The sequence below is a fragment of the Leuciscus leuciscus genome (genome assembly GCF_965113295.1).
Source record: "Leuciscus leuciscus genome assembly, chromosome: 3".
Classification (NCBI taxonomy): Eukaryota; Metazoa; Chordata; class Actinopteri; order Cypriniformes; family Leuciscidae; genus Leuciscus; species Leuciscus leuciscus.
Window position 1 is genome coordinate 8,931,658 of NC_138727.1, and position 15,987 is coordinate 8,947,644.

Genomic DNA, 15,987 nt, shown 5'->3' on the forward strand with positions numbered 1-15,987 from the left:
GATAAAATAGTTATATTAGCAGGTGTAACAGTTAGTTTTATTGAAGCGTCTGCACATGACAATTGTAATTACTTAAATAGCCTAAGCATAACTTAAATTCTTAAATAATTAATGACTACCCTATGGCCCACCAACCCCCAATTTGAATTGAAATTAAATTTACTTGAAATGAAATAAACGTTAACTGAAATAAAATATAGAACAACTTAAACTTATTTTATTTCAGCTAGTTGCCAAAGCAACATCACTAATTTTAATTTAGTTTAACTTGATGTAGGTCTACTAAAATGACTGAAACTGAAACGAAAAGAATAATAACTAAATGGACATTTAGTTACAATACAAAAAGGAAAGTAGGCTGCTATAAAAAAAAAAAATATATATATATATAATATATATATATATATATATATATATATATATATATATATATATATATATATATAAAAAACTATGATAGTATCTCAAAATAACACTCGAAGGCACTGTAGCTAGAATTATTTGTTAATTAAAATGTGAGTGGTGCTTGTCCATCTCACTACATTGACACTGGTGCAACCACCTTGCCACAAAGACTCCTTCACGGGAAAAAAATAGGCCTACTTTTTATTACTCTAGAAAAGTAATAGCATGTCGACCTTAATAAGCTGCACAACTTGGGTGCAGCTTATTAAGGAGGGTTTGCATCAACAGGACATGCATCATTTGCAAGCATGGACAGCAAGGGTCCATGCAAGGACGGTGCATCCCCATACGTCGTGGTTCCTTGGAGGTGATAGTGTTGAGTACAATGTGCATTTGTGGAGTAAAGATGACGTCTACAATATGTTAATCCTGATTTACACAAAATGTCAGCTCTCTGCTCTCTGAAATTTGCTGCTGATGTCAAAAGGTCACTTGCATCTGAGACCTAGCACAAACAGGCTTATAATAAATACAATCACAATCACATAAATACTCTTTAAATATGTACTAATACTATGCTGCATTAAATATACTAATAAACAAGACAATGTTCAGGATTGAAAGCCAAATTAATCATGTCTCTTATGTTATTCATGTTTTCAATCAAATAGCTAAACATTTGCAACAACCAAAATCACTTGCTCGGGTTCTTTTTATTGATTTTACTTCTGCTTTTAATACTATGCAGCACATGAGGAAGCTTACTTTAGCCAAGTCACTTTACTGCAGGACTGGTATCAGACTGTTAAATTGGAAATTAACGTGACTAAAACAAAAGAACTTATAATACACACTAAATCAAGAGGGGCCAGTAACATCAAGCCGGCCTGTTGAAGTAGTTGAAAATTTTAAGTACTTGTGTACAATTATTGATCGCACTTTAAGTTTTAATGTTAACTCAGAGAGTATTTTTAAGAGAGCCAATCAGCGATTGTTTTTAATTAGAAAACTGAGGAGTTTTAGGGTCAGTCAACACATTCTTGAGATGGCATATAGGGGCCTAGTAGAAAGTATTTTACAGTTTAATATAACAGCTTGGTATGGCAACCTGAATGTGAAAGATAAAAACAAGCTTTCCAAAATTGTTAATACGGCAGGGAAGGTGATTGGTAAGTCACAAAGGCAGCTTGGGGATGTATTTGATAAGGCGGTACTCAGGAAGGCACGACAGATATCAACAGACATCCTACACCCACTAAACTCAAGAGTTTGAATTGCTTCCATCCGGCCGTAGATTCAGGGTCCCAAGGGCGAGCCGGGACATCTATAAGAGATCTTTTATTCCCCATGCCATACAGGAACTTAATCTAAACTGAAATTGTTTTTAAAAATGTGTTATTGTAGGTCGAAACCTACCTTATTTTAATCGGCTAGCCTGCTTTCCATTTCCTGTTGTTGTATGTTGATGTGGTAGTATTGTGCTCTTAACTGTGTGTATTTTAATGTAAGTTTAAATGTGGTGTCATTGATGTATTTTTGTTCGGAGAAGTCGAAGACAAATTTCCACTAAGGTGGACAATAAAGTCTAATGAATGAATGAATGTTATTCAGATAGACAGATATGGAAATAAGCACTTTGACTGCATTCAGACTTGCGTCAACTGTTTGTGTGGAAAATGTCGGTGCTCTGAGGTGGCCGTGTCTATTACCATCCCTATCTGATACCATGATTTTAATATGCAATGGATGGAAACTCACCTCTGACGTGATGAGCTCATGAAACACTTGTTTGGAGTATTACTGACCTCAGGATGCTCTTTCTGCATGAGGAGGTAACCAGCAGTGTCCTTGTTACATGTAGGCTACTCACTATAGTAATAACAAGTAAATTATGCATAATTACATGCAACTACGCCTAAACCAAACCTAATCCTAACCCTAAAAGTAAGTATGTTGTTAATTAATATTACGTAAATATATAATCGCACTGTAACAATGAGAACTTAAAATAAAGTGCAACAACCCATACTTTTTTATAAATATTTGCACATCATAAATCACAAAACATTTTTGTGGATATTTTGTGGATGGAATTAGCCATTGGTTCTTAATGCACCAACAGACAACCTTTGCACGAGATTAATAAACCCCAAAAGTTTAATAAACCCCGAAATGTTCCTACTGACCGCTAGCTGAACTCCTGAACGTGAAACTCTACAACACAGAAACCCACGCACCCTTCACGTCACTCGCGTTCCCATTGGCTACAACTAGTGGTACGTAGGACGCATTCAGGTAATATAAGGGCAGCATCCTTGTCTCTTCTCTACACTCAGTCAATACCGGTTATCGACCACGCTTAAAGTATTAAATGTGATATTGAATCTTTGCTCATCAAAAATCTCTTCGGCCGACTAGCCTACGTTATAAAATTGACGACTGAAGGAATGTCTTTGTTGGTGCGGGAGCATCGGACTGTGCGCTTTGTGTTTCTGGGTGCCGCAGGGGTCGGGAAAACTGCCCTGATCACCCGCTTCTTGCAGGACCGCTTCGACTCCAAGTACACGCGCACGGTGGAAGAGCTTCACGCGCTCGAGTACGACACGGACGGCGCGACGGTGCGCATTGAGATCTTGGACACGAGCGGCAGTTATGCCTTCCCAGCGATGCGCGCTCTGTGCATCCGAACCGGGGACGCGTTTGCGCTTGTGTACGCCGCCGACGAGCCAGACTCCCTGGATGAGGTGCAGCGACTACGTGAGGAGATTCTGGAGTTGAAAGGGGAGAAGTTTACAAGCATCACGGTGATAGAGAACAAAGCGGACCTGAGCAGCCAGAGTCGCCAGGCTACAGCTGAGGTGATGCGCACGGTGGAGGAGGACTGGGGCGCGGGCTTCGTGGAGACGTCCGCGCGCACCGGCGAGAATGTCACAGGTGTGTTTCGGGACTTGCTTCAACAGATGAAGTTACCGAGCCGTGTGAGCCCGGCACTGCGCAGACGAACGCAGACAATGACCAGAGAGGTTACAGATACAGAAACGAGGAAAAAACCTACAATGAAGAAGAACAACAGCTGTATCTTGTCTTAATGGACATTTATTATTATATTGTGTTATGCATCATACTGATGCTTGAGTGATCTGGATCAAATAGACCCCACATAAATGATGGGCAATTGAGGGACACTGAATGTTGATACTTTATCAGTATCATTTAAGGGTTTTCTTTCACTTTTATGTCTGATCTCTCTAACATAAGTCATCTTTAATGAGTGAATAAATGCAAATTATGTTTCAATCAGAATGTGTTCTACTCTGTCTGCATACTCCTTAGCTTGTTCCATAAAAGGTAATATCAAATGTGACCTATAAATACAACCAGTGCACTTGTTTAGGAATGAAGGAGAGACATACTTATTCATTAATATGACAACATTAGCTTGAGTCTAGGTCAGATCAAGCATAAATTGATCACTTTGCTGCTCTGATCCCAAAAGAAAGAAAATAGCACTCTGTGCATTATAGAACATGTGAAGGGTTTTACTACACGTGCTGAATGTCCTGACCTTTCTTCAGGAAATAAAGTCAGCTCTACACCTTACAGACCTTTTCATCAGTACATATCAGTGTGCTCATGACTTAACACAATGTCACACCCTTTCTTTGCTATTGTGATCAGGCACGATGGAGCACATGGGCTCTGCAAATATTATATCATCAAAACCTTAATGCTCCAAAAATAAAAACAATGCATTATAGTTATTGCCAATGAGTTCGACCATACAAGATAGTTTGTGGCTGTTTTGTGGCATATCAACTTAAAGGGTTAGTTCACCTAAAAATGAAAATCCTGTCAATAATTACTCACCCTCATGTAGTTCCTCCACAAATTAAGATATGTTTGATAAAACCTGAGAGCTTTCTGTTCATTGACAGCTACGCAACTACCACTTTGATGCTTCAAAAAGTTCATAAAGAGATCGTAAAACTAATCCATTGAATGGTTTAGTCCAAATTTTCTGAAGAGACACAATCGCTTTATTTAATAATAATAATAATAATAATAATAAATTGTATTTATAATGCACTTTAGTACCCAAAGGGCTACAAACAGTTAAAACAAATGAAATACAAAATTGAATAATACAATACAAAAACAACAAGTCAAAAAATGCTTAATATTGCAATACAACTAATCAATATAATAAAATACTAATTACTCAATGTGTGTTGGCAATTTAAAAAAGATACGTTTTTAACAACTTCTTGAAACTGTCTAATTTGGGAGCATTTCTGACAGTAAGAGGAAGTGCATTCCAAACAACGGAGAAAGCTCTCTCACCCATGGATACAGGCCGGCTGAAGAGTTAAAGAATCAGCAGACTGAAGAGAACGAGAATGCACATAAAGCTTATCTAAGTCACAGATATAAGAAGAGGCCATTCCATGCACTGCTTTGTAAGTTAAAGTGAGAGTTTTAAAATCAATACGCGAATGAACAGGAAGAAAGTGCAGACTGGACGCCTGTAATGTGCTGACGCGATGAAGTGAGAATACTTGCTGCTGAATTCTGGATATACTGTAGCCGTTTGATAGATTTGCAGGTAAACCTATAACAGAGCATTACAATAATCAATCCTGGAAGTAACAAATGCGTGAATAAGCCTTTCAGCATCTGGCAATGTGAGGAAAGGCCTAATTCTAGCAGAGTTTTTAAGGTGATGGAATGAAGATTTTGTAATACTCTTAATGTGTGAGTGTAACGTCAGATGAGCATCAAAAATGACACCAGGGTTACACACAAGAGTAGGTGGAGCTATGACACTATTGTCCATAATCAAATTAAAATTGCTATACCTTTATGGATAGCAGCTGGCGTACCAATGAGAAGAACCTCTGTCTTTGAAAAGTTTAATTTAACTAATATATATATTAAATATAAATATATGGTGCATCCACATGTTTATATCCTGTACACACTAATACATCAATGACATTAATATCAGACTTAGAGCTGATATAAATCTAAGTGTCATCGGCAGAAAGGTGGTAACCTAAGCCATAATTCCTTATAATTTGCCCCAAAGGAAGCATATAAATGCTAAACTGCATAGGACCCTAAACAGATCCCTGACGAACACCATGGCAGACCTGTTCAACGTCAGATTTATTGTTTCCCGAAACAACAAACTGCAATGATCTGTAAAGTAGGATATTAACCATTTAAGTACAGTCTCAGAAATACCAAGCATACTCTCAAGTCTATTAAGCAAAATGATATGTTAGTCAACGATTCACAGCCATAATAGCACAACACAATCGTATAGTACAATTGAAACACAAATGCAAAAAAAAAAAACCTTGGTCTGCCAAATTCATATCTGTAAAGACAGTTTGTCAAAATTAAGAATAATGTACCAGCAGTTGCTGACCAAAGATAAATGACTATGTGTAGGTGGCAGTATTTCTGAACTGTCTAATTTAGCCTTTTTATAATTTATTCAGCTTTTAAGGAGGCTTACATGTTTTATGCAAAAACTGAGTACTTCCTTTCGCACTGCAACCATGCAACCCACCTCTTTATAAATGCTAAAATTATCTAACTGCCATGACAACCTATTAGGGAGACACTTATGCTGTTTTAAAAGTAGGTGTATGCATGCATTTGTGAATGAACTAGACTAGAGAAAGTCGTGAGTGCCATAATGGAAAAGCTTTCATGAAAAAAACTAAACAACCTTATTAGGAAACACTTCACGTTATTCACAAAGAAAAGCACCTACATAGCTAATCTAAGTCATGTCTTCTTTTTATGGGTTGACTAGCTGTATGAAAAAAAAAATGCATATAATAATTTGGACAAAGATATGAATTTTAAGTCTGTGAGAAAAAATTGAAGATCATGATACTGAATGAGACTATAAACAAATGCTAAAATGGTCCAATAATGCAAGATATTGTAATTGTTTGTTACTGCTCACTGACCTTTCGTCACAAGGGCACCTTTTCTGTTTATCTCTCTTTCTCTACTTTAGAACCTACACCCACACTTGTACAAACATAAAAACGTGTGCAATGATAGGTGACACTATTTTTTCCCCTTCCACAATGAAAAATAAGCCCTTATTTGGCCTTTCTCACACACAAACATGCACAAAGGTAAACAAAGCCTTAAAAACACGTGGGATAACTGGCTAGAAGAAAAACTGGAGCAAGATACTGAACTTACTTTTCGAGATTAGATACACATGAATGAATGTGGATAAACAAAAACCCCAAAGTGCACGTGGCACGATTAAACAAATGGAATAATGTACAAAACCAAAGGATTAGCATCTTTAAAATGAGCAAATAATATACAGTAATAAATTATTTACATTTAAATTGAAGAGTTAAGGGTGAGTAAATAATGACAGAATTTTCATTTTTGGGTGAACTATCCCTTTAAAATCCAGAGAACACAAATAAAGTTTTTCAGAGCGTGCACGCGGAGTCACATGATGCTTCGCTGTGTTTGGTCAGAATTTAAATCCCAGCAGCCAATCAGAGGCGGAGATAACGAATCGAGCACAATTCAAAAAGTAGCAGGGACTCACTGCATTCCCATCCGAGCAGCGGGCCGACGCACTTCTTTAATGCCCGTTTTATTTTAGATTTTTCAGCGAAATCCCACAGATGAGTTCTTTAGGGCAGTGAATATATGGTTTTAAGATTAAATACAGTGTTTACTGAGGGATTTCTAGTTGTTCAAGTTATTATTTGAATGTAGTTTTCGGTGTTTCGCAACGGATGTGGAAGATTGGCGAATTGCATGCTGTTTCGGGATAAAGGAGCAATAATCTTCGCCTCGGTTATTTATTTTTCAATACCTTAGTGTACCTTATTTTACTTAAACCATCTTGTAAAGTGTGCAACGATGAGTGCTGGGATTGCAAAGACGGCGAAGCCATCGACTCACGTCGATCCCAAATCTGCTCCTCTGAAAGAGATTCCTGATATTCTAGTGGATCCCAGAACCATGAAGAGATACATGCGAGGTCGCTTTTTGGGAAAGGGCGGATTTGCGAAATGCTACGAAATCACAGAAATGGACACAAAGGAGGTTTTCGCAGGGAAAGTGGTGCCGAAGTCGATGCTGCTGAAGCCGCATCAGAAAGAGAAAATGAGCTCAGAAATCGCCATTCACAAAAGTCTAGATAATCCGCACGTAGTGGGATTTCACGGGTTTTTTGAGGACGATGACTTCGTGTACGTGGTGTTGGAAATCTGTCGGAGAAGGGTAAGTTAAGTTAAGAACAGGGAAACCAATTTGAAAACAGACCGTCAACGGTCAGTATTCCTGTCACTGGCTGATAGTATGTTACAACGCTTGCGGTTTAATGCATTAAACGAATTAAATCCTATTGAGATTAACAGTTATTATGTTTATGAAGATGTGTATTCGTCTTAATGTACTGTTATGGTATATAAACTAAAACAAGTTCTACTCGCGTATGCCGCTAGTGGATTTTAAACTGGAGGATGTGACGTCAGTTGATTTTGTGTTTCTCGGAGATGTTTATAACGAACTCCGTCAGAATATTTTTTTGTTTTGTTTATCAATTTAGTAGATGTGTAGAATCTAAAGTTCAAATAGTCCTCCAAACCTACCAGATAAATAAATTATGAAACATAAAAAAAAAAAATCCAAAAGTTTCTTGGAGATTTCTAGGAGACCATTGACTAGATTTGTGTTTGAATGTGTTGTAAATAGTTTGTTTGAACTTTCCGCCTGCTCTAGTTTTTGGTGATACATTTTTTTTCCCTGTCCCCTAGTCTCTCCTTGAATTGCACAAGCGGAGGAAGGCAGTGACAGAGCCTGAGGCCAGATATTTCATGCGCCAGACTATTCAGGGTTGCCAGTACTTGCACAACAACCGGGTTATCCACCGTGATCTCAAACTAGGGAATCTGTTTCTCAATGACGACATGGATGTAAAGATCGGTAAGCAAGCAATGATTGTTCTTTGCCACTTTTTCCCTCCTGACCTTTTTTTTTAATTTATCAAGATTAATTGTAATTCTCACTCTTTAGGTGACTTTGGTTTGGCCACTAAGATCGAGTTTGATGGCGAGAGAAAGAAGACCCTGTGTGGCACTCCAAACTACATCGCCCCAGAGGTGCTCTGCAAGAAAGGCCACAGCTTTGAAGTGGACGTTTGGTCATTGGGATGCATTCTGTAAGTCCCACTTTCATTTATATGACTATGAAAGCATTTTCATAGCACTTTATTGGCTTATCCTTGCACAATGATTAATTTTTATAATAGTGCATGTATTGTTGATAACCGAGTTATGTCCATCAGATACACGTTGCTGGTTGGAAAGCCACCATTTGAGACATCCTGTCTGAAGGAGACCTACATCAGAATCAAGAAGAATGAGTACACTGTTCCTAGAGTAAGTATCTTTGCATCAGGAGTTTGCCTTTTTATATCACATCTCAAAATCCAGTCAACAACTAATGCATAGAACCCAACCTAGATTTTTTTCCCGCCCCTGTAATCCATTGATCCTGTCGTGGAATTTTGAATCCAACTGAAGTAAAAAGTGAATCTGGTCTGTGAGAAACAGATTGGTGGCTTATTGCATTATGCCTTTTTTGTCTTGTTTAGCACATTAATCCAGTTGCTGCTGCTCTGATTCGTCGGATGCTGCACGCTGACCCTGTACTCAGACCTTCTGTGACCGAGCTGCTGGCCGATGAGTTTTTCACCTCCGGTTATGCGCCCGTGCGGCTGCCCACTTCCTGTCTCACTGTTCCTCCCAGGTTCTCCATCGCCCCCTCCAGTCTGGATCCTGCGCTCCTTCGTAAACCCCTATCATCACTTAATAAAGGTATGTGTAAAGGCAAATCCATGCTTAAAATGCTAATTGTATTTTGGCACACCTGCTTTTTGTGTTGATTTCAGGGGTTTTCCCCCTTTGTTGATTGTCCTGTCACTTTGAAATAAAGTAAAATGGATGCCTGTAAGTTACCTGTAACTGTTCTTCTGTGTGTACAGGAACAGACAGTCCTATTGAGAAAATGGGGAAAATGGAGCAAGCACAAAGGGAAGATCTTCAGCAAAGGTCAGTTTTATTTGTGTAGATATTGGAGAACTATTGACAATTTTAAGGGTTAATTCACCGAAAAATGAAAAATTACTCACCGTCATGTCTTTCCAAACCCGTAAGACTGTCGTTCATCTTCAGAACACAAATGAAGATCTTTTTGATGAAATCTGAGAGCTTTCTGTCCCTCCAGTGACGGCCTACTCAAAGTTAATAAAAACATCACATTGAGTGGTTTAGTCCAGACTTTCTGAAGATACTATCGCTTTATATGATGAACGGATACAATTTAGGCTTATATTTACATATAAACATTGTAATAACCTCAACTGAACCTTCTTGACGCGAGAGAACAAACCTCTTGAGGAAGCTCAAACGTGCTGTGTAACGAGACTGAACCTCATTGGTTCTCGTACGTCATGTGAGCATGCTTGAGCTTCCGTTTACAACAACTGATGTGAGTTGATGAATGTTTGTGAATAAAAGCCTAAATTAAACCTGTTCATCAAATAAAGTGAGTAGGCCTGTCACGATTATGAAATTTGGCTGACGATTAATTGTCTAAAAAATAATTGCGGTTATGCCGATTAATTGTCAGTTTTAGGGCTTTGACGATTAATTGTCTGTGTTAGGGCTTTGGCAATTATGCTGATTAATTGTCTGTTTTAGGGCTTTGTGCTTCATTCATTAAATAATTGTGATGAATTTAATCCTTTGTAAGTTATCATTTTGTAGTGTAAGTTTACAGTTAACACCTTTAAATATTAAATAAATAGGCTATATTCAATAGCTATGACAATTTGTTTATTAAACTTAGTGAGTGTATAAATCAGCAGCAAAAAGTAATTTTTGAAAACATCTGCACAGTAATTTAATAAAATCTAAACATGTTAATAAAAACAAATGTGCACAAACCATGATAATATGATACGCTTCAAAACAGAGCGGAACAAAGCGCGTATGCGCATCGCGGGTGCAGAATGATGTGCTTAATGCAACATGGAGTCGCAGCGATGCACAAGTGCGCATTTAAAAGTTCACGGCACAAAGCGAAGAAATGTCGAGGGCACAAATCCTAGTGTATATCAGTCCAACAGTTTATTGATCATTTGTTTCTTCACAGTTTTAAACTCCAGTTATTGTGCGTCTGATGCCAATTCATAGTCCTTGTGCTGTGTAGGCACACGGTAGCGAGCGAGTCATTTAGAAACAGCAAAAAACTCCAGCAAAATAAAGTCATTTTATGCAAATCCACAGCCCTTTATCTACAGATCAAGCATTATAACGTCAATGTCACATTGGAGAAAGTTTTACCGTGTATCCTGTCGTAACCGGACGACGCGCGCTGTTTGAATGCTGAACGGAATGATTGACAGCTGCAGAGTTTGAATGCTGAACGGAATGATTGACAGCTGCAGACGAGTTTGTGAACTTTAATTTAACAATGTAAATATACTACTGTCCCTCACATTAAGCTATGGAATGGCTTCAGATGACTTTGAATATATTGCTAGAAAACGTAATTAGTGCTTGACTGCTTGTCTATTTATTTTGGTTCATGACTCCCCCTTGTGCCGTAGGTCTATAAAAGAGCGCAATAATCGCGGTTGTCTGAAACAATCGCGGTTAGATCAAATAATCGCGATCAGACGGTTATTTAATTATCGCGACAGGCCTAAAAGTGAGTCTATTCAGAAAATTAAACCGCTCAATTAATATGGATTCGTTTTACGATCTCTTTATGAACTTTTTAAAGCGTCAAAGTGGTAGTTGCATAGCTGTCAATGGAGGGACAGAAAGCTCTCAGATTTCATCAAAGATCTTTTGTGTTAAGAAGGTGAACAAGTCTTACAGGTGTTGAACGACATTTGGGTGAGTAATGGCAGAATTTTCATTTTTGGGTGAACTATCCCTTTAAATCTAGTTTTGAACACCCATTTGGCCAACACTATCAAAACAATGATTATTAATAGAGTTTGGCTTGTGTTCTAGTCTGTTATAAATTCAATGTTTGGGCTTACATTTGTATTCAATGGGCTTACATCACAAAATGTATATTTTGCGAAGGGATGGAGCTGAACAACCTGACTCCAACCTAAGTGACATGCTGCAGCAGCTGGCCAGTGTCAACACTGCCCGGCCTTCTGAGAGAGACTATATTAGACAAGGTAACAACATGAATTCTCTGCAGCTTGCAAGTGAAGTGTTGTTGCTATATTTTAATGGAAAGAGGAGATCACAGAAATCAAAGTATACTTCATGCATTTGTACATAAAGCCAAACAAAATGTATTCAATTGGTGTTTTGTAAGTTTAAAAATGATACATTCTCAAACTATTGACAAGCACAATGCAATGATTTTTTTTCTTTTTTCTTCTCCCTTTACAGAGGAAGCTGAGGACCCTGCTTGTAATCCTGTCTTCTGGATCAGTAAATGGGTCGACTACTCTGACAAATATGGTCTTGGTAAGACACCAAGCTGACATGATATGCTGAAGTCAGAAGCTAAATTGAATTTGTTTGTTTGTGATTCACTGAAATGTTAGATATATTGCCCTCATGCTACTGTATTTTCCCCCTTCATAGGTTACCAGCTGTGTGACAATAGCGTAGGCGTTCTGTTCAATGATTCCACCCGTTTGATCATGTACGCTGATGGTGACAGTCTGCAGTATATCGACCGCAACACTGCAGAATCCTACCTCAGCGTTCGCTCCTACCCCTCGGCACTCTCCAAAAAGGTCTGTCTGCAGTGGAAATTATGTAGTGCAATGAATGAGTTTCGTAATGGTTTTTGGTTATTCCTGATTCCTGACCCCATCCCCTTCCTCTTATAGATTACACTCCTCAAGTACTTCAGAAATTACATGAGCGAGCACTTGCTGAAGGCCGGGGCGAACATAACACCCCGCGATGGGGATGAACTGACCCGGTTGCCTTACCTTCGTCACTGGTTCCGCACTAAAAGTGCTATCGTGCTGCACCTGAGCAACGGAACTGTGCAAATCAACTTCTTCCAGGTGAGAAAATACCTTGGTGGTGCCCTGTGAAATCCATTTGTTTTGGACTTTGATTTAAGCCGGGACACACTTAATGACTGTAAGGCTGATTATGAATGTAATTTGATACTTAGGACTGATCATTCCCAAACACGCCCAGTCAGCGACAGCTGCGTTCAGTCGGTGTTTAAAATCTGCTCTTGTCGTTGGAAACTAAGTGTGTTCAGTCTTAAAATGTTTCAGCTAGTCATTAAGTGTCTCTGGCATTAATGGTTAAATTAAATGTAATAATCAAAAAATGTCTAATTAAAATCATTAGTTATACAATTTAACAACAGTTAAGTTTTAATGTCCCCAATTGACCGTTCGCAAAGACCCGACGTCATTACACTCCGTTTTTCAAATTCAAATCCTCCAACCAGGGATGGAAATTAACTTTTTTGTCCACCGGCCACTGTGGCTGGTGGATTTCAAAATCTACCAGCCACTCAATGTTTTTACCAGCCACTTTCTTGTTTTTAACCGACAATGTGTAACTGCATGTGAAAATTAATACTACAAGATCTACAATACTTAAGCAGTTTATTTAATCTCAAGTCTCAATGAAATACTGACATTTTCTCTTTCTCTCTTATATATATTTCTCTTTTTTACCTGGATGTGGCATTTGAATGATTCGTGGTCTTTTATGGCTTCCAGTTTTAGGTTTTTAGTCCCAATAATGAAACTAGGGCTGGGCGATATGGACCAAAAGTCATATCCCGATTATTTAGGCTGAATATCGATATACGATATATATCCCGATATTTTTTACGCAAAGTGAGAGCAAATGTTCAGTCAAAGTCAAAGCCAAATATGACATGTCACAAGTAGTTTTATTGAAACCGGCTATTTCCACACGCACAAGTACTGTCCCCCTTTACTTAACATAAATTGTAAGAATATGACTAATAGTAAAGACTAGTACTAATAAATAAACATTAGGCCTATGCTAAAGCTATTAAATAGCAGTTCCAAACTAGTTTTTGTTAATACAATGTTGGTATGAGCCACTAGAGTCATTTAAAAATATAAAAAATAACACAAAGAAAAATAAAGTGGCATTTTGGGGTTAATATGGAAACGACAGTTACCATGGTGAATACACAATATTAACAATAACTGTTAATGAACCATGGAAACTGCTCCTGGTGAATAGTATGAAAATCATCCCTGCATTACTTTTATTTTGTGTAATTTACAACGTAACGGCGTTGCATGCTCGTAGTTTATTTTGCACTTTATATACAGTGAGGCGATACACAGCGCGCGCCGCCGCATTTGCGCGTGCATTTGAAGAGTGTGCGCTACGAGAACAGGATAACGGCTGACGTGACAGGACAAGAAAGTCCGTTTTTCTGAGGTGAAAGACTTTATTTCAGCGTACACTTATGTCCTCTAAAAGTGTCCGCCGTCTGTGTGAAACAGTATATTTTTATTTACCCGCCACGGTGGCCGGTAGGTGAAGCGAATTTACCCGCCACAACACAAAATCACCCGCATTTGGCTGGTGGCGGGTGCTAATTTCCATCCCTGCCTCCAACGTTTATCTACTAACACTCCTGACTGATTTGTTGGACGCGGATGGCAGATTATGATTGGTCAGATCGCCTGTCAATCAAACTCCTGCGACGGGTCAATTCTGTGCTTTAATTGTTCTAGATTCTATTTTTTTTTTTTTTTTTTTTTTTTTTGGTACATAAATTCTGAATTTAATTTAATAAAAATGTATCTCAAATGGTGGTAATCAAAAAGGCATTAAACATGCAGACCTAATTTAATTAATCTTTTGCGGTTTGATTAAAGTTTAATTTCGGCAATTTTCAACCTGCTTTGTATTGCTAAAATGTCGGTAGTATGTAAATGACCAATGTTTTCTCGTTCTCAGTGTTACCTAGAAACAGAAATTCACGTTTGTCAGCAAAAGTCTGCCAGACGAAGCAAAATGCACAATTCGGCAGACTTTTGAGAGCTCAAGGGCTTTCATGAAAGCTGCAGATTTTTTTGTATCCCGCCAGTCAGATCAACAGAGGGTTATTAACAGAACCGTTATTGTAAGGGTAGGTTTATCCAATTGTATCGTACTACATCCACTATATAAACAGCACTATGGTGAAAATGGTACATTATGGCAACAAGTTTCGATCACATGTGGCCTAACGAAAACAGCTTGTGGTCAAAAGTTGCAATTTATTAAACTTCTTTTGGGAGCAGAAATAGTGGTGTGCTGGTTCTTTTGCATTTTAGCTAAGTTCTTTCAATCGAGCACCTGTTTAAGGGATGTTTAGAAAAGCGCATACAATGAATATACAGTCCATCCAAAATTTGAATTCTGACATTCTGTGATGCACGGTAAATTTCCGTTTATGACTTGATTCTGGGTACTTGTGACATATCAAACAAAATACAGGAGGAGCCAAATTGACACTGAACTCACCGTTTTCTTTTTTGTTCCCTCCAGGACCACACTAAGATTATTTTGTGTCCCCTAATGGGAGCAGTGACGTACATCAACGAGAAGCGAGAGTTCTGCACCTATAAGATGAGCTTAATCGAGGAGTTCGGCTGCTGTAAAGAGTTGGCCAGCCGTATGCGATACGCTCGCAACATGGTGGAGAAGCTCATGGCCTGCAAAAGCACCGCGGCAGCCACGACCACTTCGGTCCGCTAACCCACTGACGTCACAAATTGTATAGCTATGAGGTCCCCGTTGATTCTGGTCTCCTTCAAAATGAGTCTGAGGGCTCTTAAATATTCCAGCAGGAAAACTTGTACAGTTTTCTGGGTTCTACACTATGAGTTCCTCCTGGATCTGTTGTTTACTTTCGAACTTTCACTTTTTCTGGGTTGGGGAGTTTGTGACCATGCTAGCTGTCTATATCATGTGAATGCTCTTTTGTACATGTTTTAATGTTTTAGAACTTGTCTGTTTACCTTTTGACTGTTCCTTGTATAAAAGCTTTATTTGAAATAATATTCCAAAATAAAGATCTTTTTAGAGAAATTGATTGTTAGATATTAATGATATATATACGTTTATAATTACGAGTTTAATTAAAATATAAGTGTGCTTTGGAAATTAGTGTTTTGTGTTTGAATCAATATGAGTTTTCCATCCACTTTTAATGTTTCACTCATTACTTTAGATAAATAAACAACCCCACTCACCCTATTTGCATAACATGATTGATATGGGGTCCACTTTACATTACTGTGTTAAAGATGCGTCGTTTTTTTTTTTTTTTGAACGTCATAACCCGGAAGACTATTCCACAAGAGGAAAATCTAAAGGGAACCAATGTTTTTTTTTTTTTTGAGTAAAATATATTTTGTGGTAAACATAAGTTGATAATACTAGGATGTTTTGTTCTACAATGTAAATTACACTCTCACCCCAAACATCTTGCAACTTATTAGAAACATTTTAAAAATAAGCATATTGGCTTCTAAAT

The 15,987-nt window shown here is 38.1% G+C and overlaps 2 protein-coding genes across 2 annotated transcripts; both read left to right on the forward strand.

Moving 5' to 3' along the window:
- Positions 1–605: 605 nt before the first annotated feature.
- On the forward strand, positions 606–3,702 carry rasd3 (RASD family member 3). Its single transcript, XM_082165867.1, has 2 exons — positions 606–1,060; positions 2,017–3,702. The coding sequence occupies exon 2, from the start codon at positions 2,853–2,855 to the stop codon at positions 3,492–3,494; it is 642 nt and encodes a 213-aa protein (XP_082021993.1). The 5' UTR covers positions 606–1,060; positions 2,017–2,852; the 3' UTR covers positions 3,495–3,702.
- Positions 3,703–6,990: 3,288 nt separating this feature from the next.
- Positions 6,991–15,539, forward strand: plk1 (polo-like kinase 1). The gene is made up of 11 exons (XM_082164619.1): positions 6,991–7,683; positions 8,220–8,388; positions 8,479–8,623; positions 8,750–8,843; positions 9,059–9,281; positions 9,449–9,515; positions 11,565–11,665; positions 11,886–11,963; positions 12,084–12,238; positions 12,335–12,517; positions 14,997–15,539. Exons 1-11 carry the CDS (start codon positions 7,321–7,323, stop codon positions 15,204–15,206), a joined length of 1,788 nt encoding a protein of 595 aa, XP_082020745.1. The 5' UTR covers positions 6,991–7,320; the 3' UTR covers positions 15,207–15,539.
- The last annotated feature ends 448 nt before the right edge of the window (positions 15,540–15,987 follow it).